This window comes from Oncorhynchus nerka, linkage group LG9b (genome assembly GCF_034236695.1).
Source record: "Oncorhynchus nerka isolate Pitt River linkage group LG9b, Oner_Uvic_2.0, whole genome shotgun sequence".
In the NCBI taxonomy this organism is placed as follows: domain Eukaryota; kingdom Metazoa; phylum Chordata; class Actinopteri; order Salmoniformes; family Salmonidae; genus Oncorhynchus; species Oncorhynchus nerka.
In genome coordinates, this window is record NC_088424.1 from 5,481,472 (window position 1) to 5,501,718 (window position 20,247).

Genomic DNA, 20,247 nt, shown 5'->3' on the forward strand with positions numbered 1-20,247 from the left:
AATTTATATTGGACAAATTCAGGTAGGTCCCTCCCCGTTTGCTTCCATTTAAGAAACGTTTTGCAACAGAGTAGGCGTAATGAATATGCCCCAGCTCACCTGACGAGAGCTCATGGGTGCATCATTTTTCATTTTAAAAAATTCGTTTAGGAAAAGTTTTTGTTATTGCATTTCCTTTAAAAACAGCTCATATGTTTTTGCACATCATGTAATACACATAAAAACGGCATAAAACCACTGACAAAAGGACCAACAGTACGGACAACGGGTAAAGTATGTTTAAATATAATTTTATTCAACATTCTGGCTTGTAGAGACTTTGCGTCCTTTTTACATTACATTTTACATTCTTTCAGACTGATATCCATGGAGTAACCATGGTAACATTCAGATGTTTTAAATCTAAATTCCAATGGTGAAACATTGTATCACTACAATGTTGCAAATGAATGAACTGCGTCTGGATTTATCTTCAATGTCAACAGCAAACCAACTCGATACAACTTAACTTGTGGATATACCTTTCAATTTTTTCAACATACATTACTTCTGACATTGCTCTTCATGTAGGGTGGCTATAAGGTTAGATTCAAGAAACGGCCCAAGCAACAGTTGTCTTACACTACGAGTGTATTTATTCACTATGATTGTATTCGTAGGCTACGTCATATACGTGCCATGGTTGACTGGTAGGATACGCAAATGAAATAGAGTGCATTCGGAAAGTATTCAGAATCCTTGAGTTTTTCCACAATTTGTTACGTTACAGCCTTATTCTAAAATGGATTAAATGGTTTCCCCCCCTCATCAATCTACACACAATACCCCACAATGACAAAGTGAAAAAGGTTTTTAGAAATGTTTGCAAAAAAATTCCATAACAGAAATACCTTATTTACATAAGTATTCAGACACTTTGCTATGAGGCTCGAAATTGAGCTCAGGTGCATCCTGTTTCCAATGTTTCGACAACTTGATTGGAGTCCACCTGTGGTAAATTCAATTGACCTCATGGCTTATTTTTGCTCTGACATGTACTGTCAACTGCTGGGCCTTATATAGACAGGTGTGTTCCTTTCCAAATCATGTCCAATCAATTAAATATTGTATTTATTATATTTCACCTTTATTTAACCAGGTAGGCTTGTTGAGAACAAGTTCTCATTTACAACTGCGACCTGGCCAAGATAAAGCAAAGCAGTTTGACACATACAATGACACAAAGTTACACATGGAATAAACAAACATACAGTCAATAATACAGTATATACCACAGGTGGACTCCAATCAAGTTGTAGAAACATCTCAAGGATGATCAATGGAAACAGGATGCACCTGAGCTCAATTTCAAGTCTCATCACAATATGTATTTTTTTTATTACGTTAAAAAAAATACTTTCCCCAATTATTCTAAAAACCTGTTTTCGCTTTGTCATTATGGGGTATTGTGTGTAGATGAGGGACAAAAATGTGGAAAAAGTCAAGGGGTCTGAAAACTTTCTGAATGCACTGTGTAGTCTTTTGTGTAATTCCTTGCTCGGATGAGTTTCTGATTTCCGCCATGGTCTTTTTATGCCATGAATTTTACGCACAAGTGCATCATCTGCCTTTTACAAAGGGCAACCCTGATTATTCCTGTGCACAATGTTCCATGTTGCATTTATACGCTGATGTGATACTGTTGCAGGTTTTTTTCATTTAGTTTACTTTGTCATGTGACATTTACCTGTCCCCGCCTCTATTTCTAGAGACACGTCAGCTTCCGTCCACAACGTTGCCTGACGAATATTCTAGTATTCTTACATGCATACAATGCCAAAAAAGATGCACAACTGTTTCTGGGTGGTCATTACAAAAGGAGCAATTTGAGTTGATGTTTTCCTTAAACTTCTTCATATAGTGGTTGGCAGGATAGTATTTATGAATAATTTTAAAGGAAACTTCCTTAATTTTGTTAACAAGTAGTTAATAAAAAATAAAAAATAAAAAAAACGAATATTCTAGTAGTCAAAACGCGTTGCAGTTGTGCGTCCTGATGCACTCGGCTGACTGTTCCCATATTTATTATTATGTTAATAGTTCACGGCTGCCTACTCATCTTCTTTCTACAAAATAATATGAAATGCTTGTGAGACCAGGTTGGCTCGTGATGTTAAATTGCAGGTTCAGATGCTCCGATCTCAATACAATTTGGAGTACAGTCGAGAAAATAACACACTGCCTAAAACAATGGACTAATTAGAATTATGAAAGCGGTACTATTCAATGTGTGAGATAAGAGGATCAAATGCATGTGTTTCATGGGGAGTGCGTGAGAGTAACATTTGAAGAAAAACAAACAATGTATCACTGAAACAGGTGATGTTTTTTCTACAAATCATTTGTAATGTTTTGTATGAGTTCAGTATGAAGCACTTCATTTAATGCAACCATAAATCAGGTTTTGTCCTTCCCACAAAGGCTGTATTGAACCCAAATGGATCTGTTGAATAAAAACAAATGAAACTCCCTGATGGCGCCGACAGAGATGTTCGCCTCGCTTCAGGTCCTTAGAAAACTAGGCAGTTATTTGTTTTTATATGTATTATTTCGTACATTGTTTACAAGCATTTCGCTACACTCGCATTAACATCTGCTAACCATCTGTATGTGACCAATACAATTTGATTGATTTGAACAATTAAAATGATCTAATTGTGATGATTTTGCTCCGCTGTTTACAACACCATTATCTCGATACTGTTACGTTTATTTTGCATATAAAAGCTCAATATTAAAGGCCCAGTGTAGTCACGAATTAGAGTTCCCTGTGCGTTATATTTTGACACGGAGGTTGGAATAACACTGTGAAATTGTGAAAATTATGATAATGCACTTTTTTAGTGTAAGAGCTGTTTGAAAAGACTGCCTGAAATGTCAGCCTGTTTTGGAGGGATGGAGTTTTGGCCTGCCTGGTAACGTCACCATAAACAAATAAAAGTTACAAACCTCTCTGCCAATAACAACTAGTTTCCCCTCCCCACTCAGACCACTACCAGACCGCAACATTTTTGCTTGAGGAATTGCTCTTTGCTAAGAAGCTGTTTCATTTTGACAATTTGAATTGAAAATAATCACAATAAAAAGGTACTAAATTGTTATCCAGAAATTATTTGATATTGAGATAAAAAATTGCTGCATTGGAACTTTAAGTAAATATTGCAAGTGACCACAGGAAAGATGCTGTAAAAATATACAGATTCAATCATCACTACAGTTTCCCAATAAAATACATTAGTTAAAGATAGTATTTAAAAAGTCTAAAAGAAATAGAATAGGCATTCTTCTGTCGTTTGTACTCAATGGTACATATTGAGGGGTACAACTGGGGTGTACTCATTAGTGCACACTGTAGCAAAACTTTTTGCAACAAAAGTGTTTCTTATGGGACAAATGCAAGGTAGATCCCTCCCCGTTTGCTTCCTAGTGAATGCACCCGAGATCAACAGCACTGTACAGTTTGGACAAAGTCTGGATAGACCGTTGTATCCCATCACAACAAAGTAGTAACTCATATGTCCTCCACAGGGGTGCAGCAAAAAGCATCACATTCTTGTCCATAGAACAGATGCTATCACTTTGTCCATTTTTCAGTGTAAAGTCCCAGATGGTATTCTTCAGTTATCATCAGACTGGATCTTACTTCAGAGATTTGAGCACCTACCACAGTACACATACTCACTGCAACACGGTAGCGGAAACTATATTACAACACTGAAAGATACATGGTTTTGTACAAGTACTTTGAACAAAAGTTGATCATCGGAACTGAAGATATGTGTATATGGAATTGACTGACTACACTTTGTATAATCTCTCATGGCCGGGAAGTGAAAACGTACGCTAGAATTTTACTTCTGGGTAACTGGGATTACTCTTCGGAAGAAGAGCAGTCATTGTTGATTAAATTGATGATGATTATACAAAATGTGATACTGTGACTTTGCACTCTGCACGAAGGAGAGTCACTGTTTAGATGGCCATCACCAATCTTAACAAAATGTGTTCCGTCAAAAAGATAGGAGGATGTCTGCTGTCTAGTTCATCTGAAGCACAGAGCCTTCAAATGCAAGGACTTGAAGCTCTTGGCCTTTCAACCACAGTTCCTCTCCCAATTCCTTCATGGCTCCTTCATAATGTAGACGTACAGTGTTGACAGAAAGTGCTTGCAGGATTCGGCAACGGGAGACAGCCAATGGGTCTGAGGAACGGCATCTAACTTCACCACACATTTCTTAATGTCGGTCTGGAAAAAGGCAAAGAGGTCACATTGGAAAGGTCACAGTTAGAAACTTTCAGGACACACTTGTCCCACATATCATTATTTCCTAAATTCCTTGTGTCCTCTAGCCTTTCTTCCTTCTCAAAAACACATTGGAGGAGAAGGTCAGAGGGAAGGACAACATTTTTTTTGGAGAAGGATGATGTAAGGAATCAATGTTCCTTCAATTGAGAAGAAAACACAAATTGTTGGTTATATGTTGCCCATGTGCTTCCCCTGAGAACCAGTAGAGGGCAGCATAGGGAAACTACTTACATCAGTGTCCTTCAAAAAACGACATGGAGGCAGAGAGGAAGAGGCAAAGCGAAAGGTTTCACTCTCTCCAAACTGTCCAAAATTAGCCCTATGGGCTTATGGGCTAATTTTGGACCTAAGCTTCTCGTCCTTAGCATCTCGTCATTATATACAGATCTCTGATGGAGGGGAGGACACTAGCTGTTGCCATTGGCGTCGGCTAATGGGGAGCCTAATAAGTCAAATCAAAATCCAGAATGCAGATTTAATAAATCTTCCTTTTACTTAAGCCACAACTATGTGGTAGTTACAAAACAAAACAAAAACGGTCCCTTGGTCAGCAACAACAGTCCAGTCACTCACCCATCCTCCACGTTTCTTCAGCCAAGGGGCCAGGTTCTTACGGACAAACTGACCCAGACTGTCCACTATGGTTTGGACCGTAGCAGGCTGGTTCTGACGTACACAGTCCACTGCCAGAGCACCGGCCACGGCATACATAGATACTACCTTACCCCATGTGATGCCTATGGACAGGAGAGAGAGAATCGCAGATTAGTTGGCTGATTGTGGATCTTGATGCTTCATACTTTTTTATTGCAATACTAAAGCATTAATGAAAAGTACTTAGCTAATATCAAAACAGTAGACTCCTAATGTGTGCATTGTAGTTAACCAGTCCCAATTCAAAAAAATATTTGTGAATCGTTTCAGGAAACTAGGCATATGCGTCACTACTTCACAGGAGAGGCATGTGAACGTAAACATGCGTTTTTTCGGCAGAAATGCCTTCTGGAACGTGTGAACTTTCATGTGCCTTAATAACAAACTTGTATCCCAACTGTAAATACAAATCAAATTGTTAAATTGCGAGTCTAGTTAGTTTAGCTACGGAAAAAGACAGGAACCTTCCCGCTAGCCATGATTGGCTTAGAGAAGGGATTGGCTGGACATGCCGAGAGATGAGTTCGGATTGGTCTGCCGTGTACATGGCATTCGGGAAAGTATTCAGACCCCTTGACTTTTTCCACATTTTGTTATGTTACAGCCATATTGAAAAATGTATTAAATAGTTTTAGAAATAGAGGCGGGGACAGGTAAATGTCACACGACAAGTAAATAAATGTGTAAACACATGTACAACATTATCACATCAGCGTATAGAGGCAACATGTGAAATAATCTGAAAAATAAATGCAACATGAAAAATAGTGCACAGGAATGTATACAAAGAATGTGCGTAAAGGGATACTCTGTCAGAGTTGTATGCGTAAAAGACAGATTATGTGCTGGTGCGTAAAATATCACACCATGGCGGTAAGCAGAAACTCAGCAGAGCAAGGAATTACACAAAAGGCTATACAGTGCATTCGGAAAGTATTCAGACCCATTGACTTTTTGCCACATTTTGATTCTGGATCGGCACCTGGGACAGGGTTTGACACCACCATCAACAAAATCACCAAATTATAGAATTTCTTGTGGAAGAATGGTGTTGCATTCCCCGAATAGAATTCCAGACACTAGTAGAATCTATGCCCAAGGGGCATTGAAGCTGCTCTGGCAGCCAGACACCCAATTAAAGTAACTGCCCAGTGTTTCCAGATTTCTATGAAATACGAGTGAAATCGTTTTCCATCCAAAAAATGGTAACGAAGTATGTTAAAAAGCTGCTTTTCTGTGTTGGAAGGGTGTGTACGTACCCCCAACAACAGAATGGTATGGGCGTATACCGGTCATTAAAAATAATCACGCAAGTAGACCATTGATTGGACAGCTCATCCTCCTCATGAAGTTGAAATCATGTTCTATGAGGAAAGAGCAAGCATTTTTGAAACGGACGGTTTGAGAAACAAGTTTGAGGTGTTTTTTTTTTTTTATGTTCCCCCCCCCCCGCAATTTATGCTTTGGCCACAAACACAAGTATAAAACGAGTAAACAGCATTATTTGGTACGAGTTAACAGAATACGACGTTTAAAAAGTGAGACGTGCACCGGGAAGTTGCTTTAAGATACTGTTTTGTGGTTCCTTTAGTTTGGCAGTTACCTATATCTACATGCTCCAGTTTAGTGCACGTATGCAGTCCCAAGACACTGCATACGTCAGAAGTCTACTGTACAGTATAGCCAATAGAGAGAAAGAGCAAGTGACGGTTGCGACCGCATCAGAGCTTCACATCAAAGAGGTCACTTGTTTCCTATTAAAGCCGTTCGGGTGCCACCCTTGTTATGGCTGTGATGCAATAGCAAGGCTAATGGCATTAGCCTCCTTTAAGCCGTTCTGTTTGCCTGAACTGACTGACCTGTGGCTTGGCTCTATAGACTTCGGGGAAGGTTTAAATAAGGTAACTCCCTCTGGGACAGGACTGTACTCGCAATGTCTAACTCCCTACAGAGATCTGACCCTGATGTGAGACAACACAGCCCAGGATAGAGAGAAGATTGTCTGGGTATAAGAAGAAGATGGAGGGAAGGGAGAGGAGTGGAAGAGCGAGAAATGGGGCACATTTGGGGGAAGCAAGCTTGGTTGGTGCACTTGGCAGGAAGTGTACAAGAGAAAGCTGCTCTTTCAATGCATCAAATCAAATGTATTTGTCACATGCACATGGTTAGCAAATGTTAATGCGAGTGTAGCGAAATGCTTGTGCTTCTGTAACGGATGTGAAACGGCTAGCTTAGTTAGCGGTGGTGCGCACTAAATAGCGTTTCAATCGGTGACGTCACTTGCTCTGAGACCTTGAAGTAGTGGTTCCCCTTGCTCTGCAAGGGCTGCGGCTTTTGTGGAGCGATGGGTAACGATGCTTCGTGGTTGACTGTTGTTGATGTGTGCAGAGGGTCCCTGGTTCGCGCCCGGGTATGGGCGAGGGGACGGTCTAAAGTTATACTGTTACACTTCTAGTTCCGACAATGCAGTAATAACCAACAAGTAATCTAACCAAACAATTCCAAAACTACTACCTTATACACACAAGTGTAAAGGGATAAAGAATATGTACATAAAGATATGAATGAGTGATGGTACAGAACGGCATAGGCAAGATGCAGTAGATGGTATTGAGTACAGTATATACATATACATATGAGATGAATAATGTAGGGTATGTAAACAAAGTGGCTAGTGATACATGTATTACATAAAGATGCAGTAGATTATATAGAGTACAGTATATGTATATACATATGAGATGAATAATGTAGGGTATGTAAACATTATATTAAGTAGCATTGTTTAAAGTGGCTGGAGTTGAGTCAGTGTGTTGGCAGCAGCCACTCAATGTTAGTGGTGGCTGTTTGATGGCCTTGAGATAGAAGCTGTTTTTCAGTCTCTCGGTCCCTGCTTTGATGCACCTGTACTGACCTCGCCTTCTGGATGATAGCGGGGTGAACAGGCAATGGCTCGGGTGGTTGTTGTCCTTGATGATCTTTATGGCCTTCCTGTGACATCGGGTGGTGTAGGTGTCCTGGAGGGCAGGTAGTTTGCCCCCGGTGATGCATTGTGCAGACCTCACTACCCTCTGGAGAGCCTTGCGGTTGCGGGCAGAGCAGTTGCCGTACCAGGCGGTGATACAGCCCGACAGGATGCTCTTGATTGTGCATCTGTAGAAGTTTGTGAGTGCTTTTGGTGACAAGCCGAATTTCTTCAGCCTCCTGAGGTATGTCCATCAATATGTTATTAACATATTATATGGGTCATAAAAATCGAGAATTGTCTCACTACACACATATGTTTCTGCATCTCACCGGTAGAAAAACAGGCCATCTACATTTCCTGGTTGTAAGCAAACCACAATATCCAGAATTGATAGCGATTTCAGGATGCCTTCAAGGGTGGGAACACATTTGGACAAGGAAGCATGGCTCCCGACAGGCTGTAGTCTTTACAAAGCCAGGGAAAACGAGTCACCCTAAGATATCCTTCAATGTCCTGGCAGATAGGAGCGCCGTTAAGTTCAATGGCTCTGTTGAACAAGGACAACCATATCTACTCATCCTAATGAGACCGTGCAATTGGCAAAAACACAACGGCCACGATAATTGCGACAAAACATGACTCCATTCAATTTTTTTGATTAGACAGCAGGCTCAAACAATTGTGCAGGGAGATTTGAGCCAATTGTTTAAAAATACCGCTCTAGGGCATAATTATGTCTGAAACACCTCTCATCAATCAGAATTATGTAGGGAGACTGAAAAAAAACACCCCAAATAGTGTCTAGCAGCGAAAAGTGCAGCCAAAGTACTTCCTCATCAAATCTAGAAACCAATTATGTCACATAATGGTGTATTCCTGGATGTCGGAACCCTTCATTTCAAGAGTTTTTGAACCACGAATCATGATCAAACCTGTGATTATGATTCATTACGGTCCGTTTGCCTTAGTGCAGCATTTGATTGACATAACATCATTATTCTCTATTGCAGTCTATCACATGTAAAGAATGTCGCTTATCTTTTCAGTCCGATAAATATACAGCTGTTGAACCCCACATCCCTTAAAGGCCAACGTTGCCTGGGTCAGTGGTTTGTTTTCCTCTCTGGAGGAATCCCACGGTGTTCCAAAAATGCCCCTGGTGACGTCAAAACAGTCACAGTTCAGCCAAAATGTTAGCTAGGAAAATGCTTGAAATTGAGGCTATTTTTATCTTTCCAGACATAGAGCCAAGTTTGAGAGACTTATTATTCATGCGGTCCAGGGGACTCATACTGTGCTGTAGCAGTAATTCATGTGTGACATTGAATAACTCTTTATCTTTAATCATGCCAGAGTGGCAAGTCCTGTAGCAGAAACTGTGTATACTAGTGATGTTTCTGTTAAAGTTTCAACTTGTCAAGTAAACAGACAGAGATGTACAGTGAGATGCATTCACACAGCAGAGATGTACAGTGAGATGCATTCACACAGCAGAGATGTACAGTGAGATGCATTCACACAGCAGAGATGTACAGTGAGATGCATTCACACAGCAGAGATGTACAGTGAGATGCATTCACACAGCAGAGATGTACAGTGAGATGCATTCACACAGCAGAGATGTACAGTGAGATGCATTCACACAGCAGAGACTGTATGTACCAGTGTCGGAATAGAACAGTTGTTCCAGACACCCAATGTTCTCCTGTGTTTCACTGTTACATCAAAGTAGACGGACAAAGAGAAGACATGGGTATGTGTTTTTTGGTACATGTGCAGAATTCTGTCTTTACGGAGTACATCATCTCCCGACTTCAACTCTAACTGGATAGACTAATTTATCAATCTGAAAATGGTTAGCTGACATCTCTAATTGAGTGACTAACAAAACAACAGGGAAAAACTGCTGTTCCACACAATCTCTCACTGTACACCTCTCACTGTACACCTCTCACTTAGATGCACTATTGTAAAGTGGCTGTTCCACTGGATGTCATAAGGTGAATGCACCAATTTGTAAGTCGCTCTGGATAAGAGCGTCTGCTAAATGACTTAAATGTAATGTAAATGTAAAATATTTATGGTAAATGATGCTACTGTGTGAAAAATGTGTCACAAAAACAATGTTTAACAAAGTGTTGCAAAGAAGCAATAGTTTCAAATGACCGATCTTGTAGCCCTGTCTCAAAACACACATTCCTCAAAGCTCATGTAGGATTGCCTTGTCCCCTCTAAGCACAAACACATAGGGTTTAAAATCAACTTAAGATTTGTTCCCAAACCCTGCGACGAAAGAGTTAATCATCCATGTCAATGGGAAAAACGTGGGGAAATTCTGCTACGTGTGCAGATTCTTAAAGGGCTTACGCGACATCAACCTCCTAAATCCCCACAATTTGCTACCCCTTCCCTTGCAGCTGTTTACCTGCAGAAAAGATCTCTGTTGCCACGGCAACAAAGGCATCGGATACCGTGGTCTCCATGGCCACTGAGATGTTGAGCTGTCTCGCCACGTGCCGGTAGACACTCGGCCGCATGCACTCCAGCTCGTCACCTAGGAAAACCAGGAAGGAACAATTAGAGACAGGGTAGCACTGAGAAAGAACAACAGGTCTATCTACCCAATTAACAACTTCATGACAAAGTGACTTCATTGAAACAATCATTGAAGCACAGGGGCATTAGGAAAACCAGACTGGTCAGAGAAACTGTCATAGGTCAGTTGTTCCCAAACTTTTGGGCTCTGTGTCCAAGCTTTTAGAGATTTGTTGTAATAATTTTAGTAAACAAATTCATCGTCTCAGCCATAACCCAACCCAAGCTGAACAAATCAGCCAAAGCCCATAACCCACCAGTGTCCAGACAGGTCCTGCACCACCTTTTGGTAAATGTAGATGACCACATTACCTCACTATATTACATTGCTCTTCAAATCTTGCATTTAGGCCTGCCTCACCTGCCTTGGTTAGCCTACTAAACTGAACAATGCCGTAGCTTGAATGCCTTCACCTCGGATTGTCAGACATGTTTTGATACCTATCTCGGTCATGCATGTCAGTCCGCTGCCTGTCCTTAATCTCAAGAAAGAAGCCATATACACGTGGAGGACAAAACCAGTACAGTGTGTCCAATCTATTCAGGGACCATAGGGAATCTCAAGGGAAACACAGCTCCAAAGCACTGACCTATTCTGTAAAATGCTAGATTTGAAGACAAGTGGTGCACATGCATTCAAGCAGGATTTTTTTGGTACATTAAGTTTGTAACAGTTTGCAGCAGGTTCTTACCGAGACAGAGAAGCACGGCAGACACCTCACAAAGCGTTGAGTCCACCTGAGTTTTGGACGAGCCCAGCCCATAGATGTTGAGCCTCGAGTGTATGTAGTCTCTACACAGTGCCTTGGACTGGGACACCAGTTCTTTGTCGGACGGGGAATGGTCAAAGGCTTCCAGCACCCCGGCTGCAAACACAGAGGAGCGACGAATCACCTCCATCTCCAAAGCAGGATTCTGATCAGGGAAAACCTGATCACTTCGGTGTATCAGTGCCTGAGTGGTTCTTAGCTGGAGCCACTACAATGAACTAAATCTCCAATCTGTTGAGAAAGTCAAATGTTTTGTATTTATCAAAATAAAGATTTTTGTGAATATATGAAACAATAAAAATGGGAAAAAAATGCATGATTTAATATCATACACCACTTTCTTATGTATCTTCAAGTAGGTTGTATGATTCATAAACTTGCCATAGCCCAAATGTAGACACCTTCATTAATTATTTTATGAATAAGACGTGTTCTAAGGGCATTCCATAGCAACAACTTGCGAGATAAGTCATGGTCCAATGACTGTACCAGCTAGCCCGTATTGCGAGGCTGATTAGCTAGACAGACAGGTGTGCACACAAAGTGAGAACACAACATGGAATCCATGTTTAGTTTTCATTTGGGGATGGGGTTAGCATCTAAAACCTGGAATTAAAGTTACTGTCCAGTGAAAATCTCACTTAAAAATTCATATTCTGTTAACTTATACCCAAATAATGTTGTTGACTCATCCTGTAGGCTACTCATATGTGGCCAAAGCATAATTTAACAAATTTAAAAAACTTCAAAAACCTCACCTCTAACATGTATCTCAAACGTACATTCATACAGTTTCTTGACTGTGTCCAGCTCGTGAATAATCACCTAAATTAAATCGAGACATTCAGGTAGCATCGAGAATTCCAAAAACAAAGGAGAGAGGACTACATTTTTTTGAAAATTTAGACAGCAAGGAAATATAACCAATTTTCAGTGAGACTCGTTGAAGACCAAATGCAGCCCCCTTGGCAAAATTAGTTTGGCACCCCTGGCCTAGCCCATTATTGGAATAAAGGACTTTACTTGTTTTGTTTAAAGGGCGAATTACCTCTGGAAGCCAAAACAGCCACATTCTCCAACTAAACTAGAATCCATTCCCAATTGCAGTATGGTTCTAGAAACATAATCCCTCTACTTTCATATCACATTAAAATAATTTCACAAAAGCAAAATACACACTTAATGTGTACACTGTTTAAACCGGCTTTAACACAGTTGCAGTTTACATTGTTTTTCAGTGACAAAACGTTTGTGGCATCATCTTCCGTTCACACATGTTTGGAGACGGATATCTAATTATCACAGGTAGTCCATTATGTCTTCCATAAACAAGCCCTGTAACGTGGGAATATGGCCATGTGGGAATCCTATAAAATGTGTCAATTTAACCTTGTATTTTGAAAATGATTTACTGCTGATATGGAATAAGGTCCTTATTCTTCCAAAACCGTACCACAAGCGATTTATGTTCATGTTCAGACCAAGCGTTGCAGCTCTTTTAACAAAACTCCCCCCTACAGAAGACGCTTTCATCCAAATCATCTTATTTAAAAGGAACTGAGAGTCATGATCAAGGTCTACCCCAGGGCATGAGACAATATTATTAGTATAGGCCTACGATTATTTAATATCCCTACGTGTATAAGAAACGTATACATGTGTCACAAGCTATATTAACCGCACAATTAGCTTAGAGCATTTCCCATAATTTATTTTACTACGGAAATATACCAATGTATGTAGGCCGTTAAACATGTCTGCATTGCATAGAATTACGGTGAAATAGCATTTTCTTATTCATTACTCATTCATTCTCAATCACACCTTTTAACCTGGGTATTATAAGTCACGAGGATAGAGTGAACTCACCTGACACCTGCTGAAAGACACGCATCACAGGGAATTCAACGACGACTTTTTGATTGGATTCAAATCATTCCTCAGGTGCCAAGCTAAGACAAGTCTCTTGGATACGATGTTCAAATTCTAATTCCTGTCTGCATACGGTCGTCACAATCTAATCAAACAACCCCATCTCAACGGGGATATAATTTATGGAATTCCTTGTCTTGCACGCGCAACCTTCTACAATTAAAACCTAACGCTTTGGCAAACTGCAGATAAACCCCTTGATTAATGTAGCTACTAGCCTGTATAACCAAATTCATTCAAGTTTAAGGTAAACCAGCTCTTCAGCTTCCTTCCTTCTGTGGCAAACGATTTGATTTGTGCGGAGGAGACGGGAAGCGCACAGTACGTATTTTGACGCACTCTCTGCGCAGCGCAGCGGTCCTTGGCCACAGTCATAAACTTTATAAACGGAGCATGTATTTTTGTCTGCTTTAACATAATAACCATGAAAATTCATTCATATTCATATAATTAGTTGTATCATATGTCTTGGTTATCTGAATGAATCTCATTCTAAATTGTATTTAAATAAAGGTGGCTAGCCTAACAAATAGGCTAGCCTGCAACTCAATAAAACAACGATCTCATAGGCCTACTAGATATAATCCATTTATAAGGGTATTGATTGAACACCAATGGCACTGTTACCATTGTTTAGTCTACCTATACCGGAAAAACACCATGTATTATCTCTATATTTAACTCATCCCAAAGACAAAGGGGCAGGAGTGGCGCACCTTTAATCCCAATGGGTTAAAACCATGCTCTCCACATTCCAAATGTAGGCCATAACAATAAACAATGTTGGGGAAGCTACTAAGAAAATGTACTTTACGAAGATTATACCAACTTATTACTTATTACTTATTACTTATTACTGGAAGAAGTGAAGATACACTAAATCTACACTTAAGAAAAATATGGTTTACTTAAAACTCAAGTTACTTGGTAAAAGTAGTTCATTGCATCAACACTACTTAGTGGGAAAAGTAGCATATTTCAATATATAATGTCAGACTACAAATTGCAAGAACAGATCATTTTGGAGTCAGATGTTAACAGAATGTGTCATTTCGCCTATTAAACACAAAAACTATGTTTCAAGTGAGAATTAGGCAGGTCTGATGCTAAAAAAGGAAATAAATTATTGCCTACTTCACCCATATTTAATTTTCTTTATGCAAAAAAGTAGTGTGTAGTTACAGTAGTTTGCTACACCTCTACATGTCAAAAATGACATTGAGTTAAATTGAGTTCAACAACCACCAAGTTACTGCAAAATGTAGGTAGATTACTAGTTGAACTACATGTAGTTCACTACTCCCCAACAATGACAATAAAACATGACTTTATTACTTAAGATTAATCAATTGATTTACATAAGGGTAATGATTTCATTTGGAAAGGTATGGATGGTGGGGTTCAGTAATGTCATATGTAGTATTTCAAAGGTACTACATAAATACTAATCAAACATGAATCCAAACCACTTCCTTCAATGGAAATAGATGAAAAGTGTGTGTGTGTGTGTGTGTGTGTGTGTGTGTGTGTGTGTGTGTGTGTGTGTGTGTGTGTGTGTGTGTGTGTCTCTGACTGCAGAGTCACGTCCACTTTTCACCACCCATCTCTGCTTTTCAGTCTCATAAAAAGCAGATTGTTGGAAATCCCTCCAGGTCATCTGTCATCATGCCCTGTGCCTGGTACAGGGAAAACACTTTGGCTAGGCAGTAGATACATTTTCCTGACACTCCAGGAAAGCTGATATTTATGTCTGGGCTGTTGGGGCCTTGTTTCAGTGGCTGGTGGCAAAACCTGCTCAGACAGTCTGAGGGATGCTGCTCTGAGGATGTTCTCTTTCCTCTGTTTGCGCCTTCCTCACTGCCCCCATTTAACTGCTGATCTCTTTCACCATCCTCTCGACTTCAACCTGTGGCAGAGGGGCATCCTGGGGAGGACACACCCCGGGTGAGTTTACTGGAGCAGGTGCCTGGGGTGTGACTAGGACAGTGACCGTTTCACTCTCTGCAGTAAGACGCTGCCACCGCTCCTGTGTGTCCAGGAGCTTCTCTGGGTTGGTGTTAAGAGCAGAGCTGATGTTCTTATGCTTGGCCAGATGTTTCATATGCCTGGAGATATGCTGCCTTGCGGTAGGGTGCAGGAGGCTGTTTGGGTCATTGCATGTACTCTGCACTAGGGCAGCATCATCCCCATCCACCTGCTTCAGGATTCAGTCTTTCTCACCATGGTGCTTGGCCAGGACCCCATCAATGGCTGTTCTCATGGGCTCTTTCCATCGACCGTGGTCCAAGACAAAAGCGTGACCTCCTGTCTTGATGGGCCTTGTGCGGGCAACACAGTAAGAAGCTGACTGGGGCAGTGGTGGTGTTGCTAGCAGAGGTGTGCATGGCAGATCTGAATGAGAGGCACAATACTCTTTTAATAACAAAGCGTTGACTATACACAAACCTAAACCGTGTGTGTTTGTGTGTGGAAATGAACCCTGATGACATTCCTGAATAGTGTACCATCTAAATAGCTGTGATATATATTTTCAATAACAAAAAATATAGTTTTTACAGCTGTGGACCAAAACTGGTTTTGGTCTACCAGCTTCAAACAGTGGTTTTGGTCCACCAGGTTCAAACAGTGGTTTTGGTCCACCAGCTTCAAACAGTGGTTTTGGTCCACCAGGTTCAAACAGTGGTTTTGGTCCACCAGCTTCAAACAGTGGTTTTGGTCCACCAGGTTCAAACAGTGGTTTTGGTCCACCAGGTTCAAACAGTGGTTTTGGTCCACCAGGTTCAAACAGTGGTTTTGGTCCACCAGGTTCAAACAGTGGTTTTGGTCCACCAGCTTCAAACAGTGGTTTTGGTCCACCAGCTTCAAACAGTGGTTTTGGTCCACCAGGTTCAAACAGTGGTTTTGGTCCACCAGGTTCAAACAGTGGTTTTGGTCCACCAGGTTCAAACAGTGGTTTTGGTCCACCAGGTTCAAACAGTGGTTTTGGTCCACCAGCTTCAAACAGTGGTTTTGGTCCACCAGGTTCAAACAGTGGTTTTGGTCCACCAGCTTCAAACCGTGGTTTTGGTCCACCAGGTTCAAACAGTGGTTTTGGTCCACCAGGTTCAAACAGTGGTTTTGGTCCACCAGGTTCAAACAGTGGTTTTGGTCCACCAGGTTCAAACAGTGGTTTTGGTCCACCAGCTTCAAACAGCTGTAAAAACAATATTTTTGGTTATTGAAAATCTATTTCACAGCAATTTAGATGGTAAAATGATTCCACACACTATTCAGTGCTTGTCTTCTCACATAAACTGAAATTGAGCAAATAGTGTAGAATTTTTGCAACCATGAAATGACAGAGCGATTTCCACTAGATAACACATACTTTTATTATTACATGTTTTACAATGATATTATTTCTCAACAGTAGATTCCTTCACTGGTTTTCTTTGCATTAGTTTTTTTCTCCCTTAACTTTGGTCTACTTTTATTATTATTGTATATTTTATTATTTTTCTATTGTTTATCTATTTTCTTTCTCTCTGCATTGTTGGGAAGGGCCCGTATGTAAGCGTTTCACTGTTAGTCTACACCTGTTGTTTACAAAGCATGTGATGAATACAATTGGATTTGATTCCGAGACGGAACAAAGGAACGAGTAGTGTTGGTGGGGAGAAAAACAAATGGTTTCAATTGTGGGTGTGCCCATGTGGCTGGGGATCAGAAGTAACTGGTGCGAGAGAGACAGGTTGAGGTTGCCAAGGTCCGAGTAGAACAGAAGGTGAGTAGAGGATGATGGTTCAAGCGTGGTTACTAGGCCTAGGCCAATACAGAGTGGTAGGAATTTGTGCTTCAATAAGGTTGCCTTCTTAGCATTCATTGTCAATCATAGCAAATATACGTTGTGATAGCAGCTGCGGATAAGTACTTGGGTGTTTGAGAGTTACAAGGTGTATTGAATAAAAGAGTCCCGTCCTCCCAGGCCGTTGGCCTGGTGTAGGGTCAGTTAGGGTTAAAGTAGTGTAATGGGGTGTTTAATTTTTTAAAATTATGAAATAGTGGTATATAAGTGTAGGGTTAGTTGGTGGTATGTAATAGTGGTATATAAGTGTAGGGTTAATTGGTGGTATGTAATATGTAATAAGTAGTATGTAGTATGTAATAAGTCTAGGGTTAGTTGGTGGTATGTAATAGTGGTATATAAGTGTAGGGTTAATTGGTGGTATGTAATATGTAATAAGTAGTATGTAGTATGTAATACGTCTAGGGTTAGTTGGTGGTATGTAATAGCGGTGTAGTGTAGGGTTAATTGGTGGTATGTAATATGTAATAAGTAGTATGTAGTATGTAATAAGTCTAGGGTTAGTTGGTGGTATGTAATAGCGGTGTAGTGTAGGGTTAATTGGTGGTATGTAATAAGTCTAGGGTTAGTTGGTGGTATGTAATAGCGGTGTAGTGTAGGGTTAATTGGTGGTATGTAGTATGTAATAAGTCTAGGGTTAGTTGGTGGTATGTAATAGCGGTGTAGTGTAGGGTTAATTGGTGGTATGTAGTATGTAATAAGTCTAGGGTTAGTTGGTGGTATGTAATAGCGGTGTAGTGTAGGGTTAATTGGTGGTATGTAGTATGTAATAAGTCTAGGGTTAGTTGGTGGTATGTAATAGCTGTGTAGTGTAGGGTTAATTGGTGGTATGTAGTATGTAATAAGTCTAGGGTTAGTTGGTGGTATGTAATAGCGGTGTAGTGTAGGGTTAGTTGGTGGTGCAATTTTTTCCTTTCCCCCTTCCTTTTTTTTGTTGTGTATCACTAAATCTAATGTGATTGATCACACACTACCGCAGAGTAGATGACCGCATGCACAAACAAAATGTGCGAACATCATGATACCAAAGAAGAAGACCTTATGGAGAAAGATGTCTGGTGGACAACCGCAGTTGAGTTCTAGAAAGGTATGATTACACCTCGTAGGATTGGGGAGTTTCAAATATAGAGGACGGGGACGGGAGGTTGATAGGCGTCAAGTACAAAAATTTAAAAAACTTATTTCAGTAGCTAATGAGGAAGGACTTGTGGAAGAAAGTGGAAAAGTTGAAGAAACAAAGGGGGGGAAAAACCTGGAAAAAGGGAGGAGTGCTACAGCAGTTCGAAAGGTGAAACTGACAAGAAGAAGACGGGGGAAAGGTCGAGGGTACAAGTTAAACCTTCGGGACAGAAAATCGAAAACCATACTTTAGTAGCTCAGAACGTGAAACTGATGAGAGTGACATGGAGTTTGAAAGAACTGAAGAGGGAAAGGACAACGTTTAAAAAAAACGAAGGAGCGGATTCGGAGCTACAAGGAGTAGAGTTTGATGTGTGTCATGCCTGCTCCCGCTCTCCCTCTCTTGCGCTCGAGGTGCTAATTAAACGTTCACTCCCTGTACTTCCTTCTTGTCTCCAGCGTCGACCCTTGCAGAAGCATCAGGGAGTTTTGGTTGGTGACGTGGAGTCTGGGTGCTATCGCCGAGGGAACCGGAGGTGCCTCAGCTAGCTCGTCGGGCATCCACGCCTTAGCGGCCTCGAGAGGTCGTCTTACCCCACGTCATGCTTCAGCCGGCCATCAGGCTCCCACGCCTCAGGGGGTTCGTTGGGTTCCCACACCTCAGCGGGATCGCTGGGCTCTCACGCCTCAGCCACATTGTCAAGCTCCCACACCTGAGCCGTCTCGCCAGGCTCCCACGCCTCTGCTGGTTCATCGGCCTTCTACGCTCCAGCCGGCTTGTCCAGCGCCCATGCCTTGGCCGGTCCGTCAGGCTCGCCCAGGTGGGACACACATGCAGAGTGCGTTACGCGACTAAAAAAGGTAAGTCTGAATAACAAATACTGAGAAGTGCGAAGGAAAAGCATGAATTCCGAGATTGGGACCGAGTCCTAAGTGAATAGGCTTACTGTCCAATTTGTTCAAATGTGTTTCCGCCCGGTCTCGAACCGGGGACCTTTCGCGTGTTTGGCGAACTTGATAACCACTACACTACGGAAACCTAATGAGTGGAATATTAAGGGTGTGGCTGAATTTGGCGGGGTGGGGCATTTATCGCTCTCAGAACCTATTGAAAATCAGAAATTACTTAGTCCATTAATTAAGCAATAAGGCTTGAGAAGCCGGGAATTATCGTGTGCAGCTGGCTCTTGGAAGAGGCTTGGTGTAGCTGACTTTGGCTGGGTGGGGCATTTATCGCTCTCAGAAACAGGATGGACCTGAGCTCAATTTCCAGCCTCATAGCAAAGGGTCTGAAAACGTATGTAAATAAGGTATTTAAAAAGATTTGTTTTATTAATAAAAACTATATGTTATCGCTTTGTCATTATGGGGTATTGTGTGTAGATAGATTTTATTTTATTTCATCCATTTTAGTATAAGGCTGTAACGTAACAAAATGTGGAAAAAAGTAAGGGGTCTGAAAACTCACTGATAAATGATTTTGCCTGGTTCAGAGAAGCTGTCAGTCTGTTCACATTCATACAGATCGCACGGTGGAGGTCCCCCAAAAAACGGCAACATTGATCCACAGGTTGGAGAGGTAGACAGCAAGGTTTAGATAAACCACATGTCACGAACCGGCTCAAAGCCCGTAACAAAGGGAGACAACGTGGAGATAAGGAGTAGCAAAATATATATTTATTAACTAAAGCAACTAAGGAAAATATACAATGGTGTGTGTAATCAGTAATCAGTAGTGTAAGTGAGTGTTTTGCATGCATGAATGTGATAATGCAGGGTGTTGAAAGGTGCCAAAGCAAACAAACAAACAAACAAAAGGCCACCAAGAACCACAACACAATCTACAAAGGTGTCTGCATGGAGAGAGTCTCCTCCATGAATGGGGAAGTGGTGTATTTATCCTGGGAGACACCCAACTCCGCCCACCAGCATCCTAATAAGGAAATAACAGAGAGAATACGGCAGACAGAGTGGGAGGGTCGTCACATTCCCCCCCATAAAACCGGGGACCAACAAGGAC

General features: G+C 41.1%; 1 protein-coding gene and 1 non-coding gene across 2 annotated transcripts; both read right to left on the minus strand.

The window, feature by feature from the left end:
• Positions 1–308: 308 nt before the first annotated feature.
• On the minus strand, positions 309–13,544 carry LOC115114171 (bcl-2-related ovarian killer protein homolog A-like). Its single transcript, XM_029642219.2, has 5 exons — positions 13,202–13,544; positions 11,255–11,563; positions 10,393–10,521; positions 4,919–5,082; positions 309–4,285 (listed from the first exon to the last, which is right to left on the minus strand). The coding sequence occupies exons 2-5, from the start codon at positions 11,460–11,462 to the stop codon at positions 4,160–4,162; spliced, it is 627 nt and encodes a 208-aa protein (XP_029498079.1). The 5' UTR covers positions 11,463–11,563; positions 13,202–13,544; the 3' UTR covers positions 309–4,159.
• Positions 13,545–19,193: 5,649 nt separating this feature from the next.
• trnav-aac (transfer RNA valine (anticodon AAC)) lies at positions 19,194–19,266 on the minus strand. Its single transcript has one exon. It is a non-coding gene; the product is annotated as a tRNA-Val (tRNA).
• Positions 19,267–20,247: the final 981 nt, after the last annotated feature.

What these genes read in the sequence shown, in the direction of transcription:
- LOC115114171 (XM_029642219.2), bottom strand. Translation starts at nt 11,462, where the DNA reads ATGGAGGTGATTCGTCGCTCCTCTGTGTTTGCAGCCGGGGTGCTGGAA. An exon ending in AACAGAGATCTTTTCTGCAG is followed by an intron (nt 5,083 to 10,392) that starts GTAAACAGCTGC and finishes TCCTGTCCATAG; the next exon opens with GCATCACATGGGGTAAGGTA. An exon ending in TGAAGAAACGTGGAGGATGG is followed by an intron (nt 4,286 to 4,918) that starts GTGAGTGACTGG and finishes GCCTTTTTCCAG; the next exon opens with ACCGACATTAAGAAATGTGT.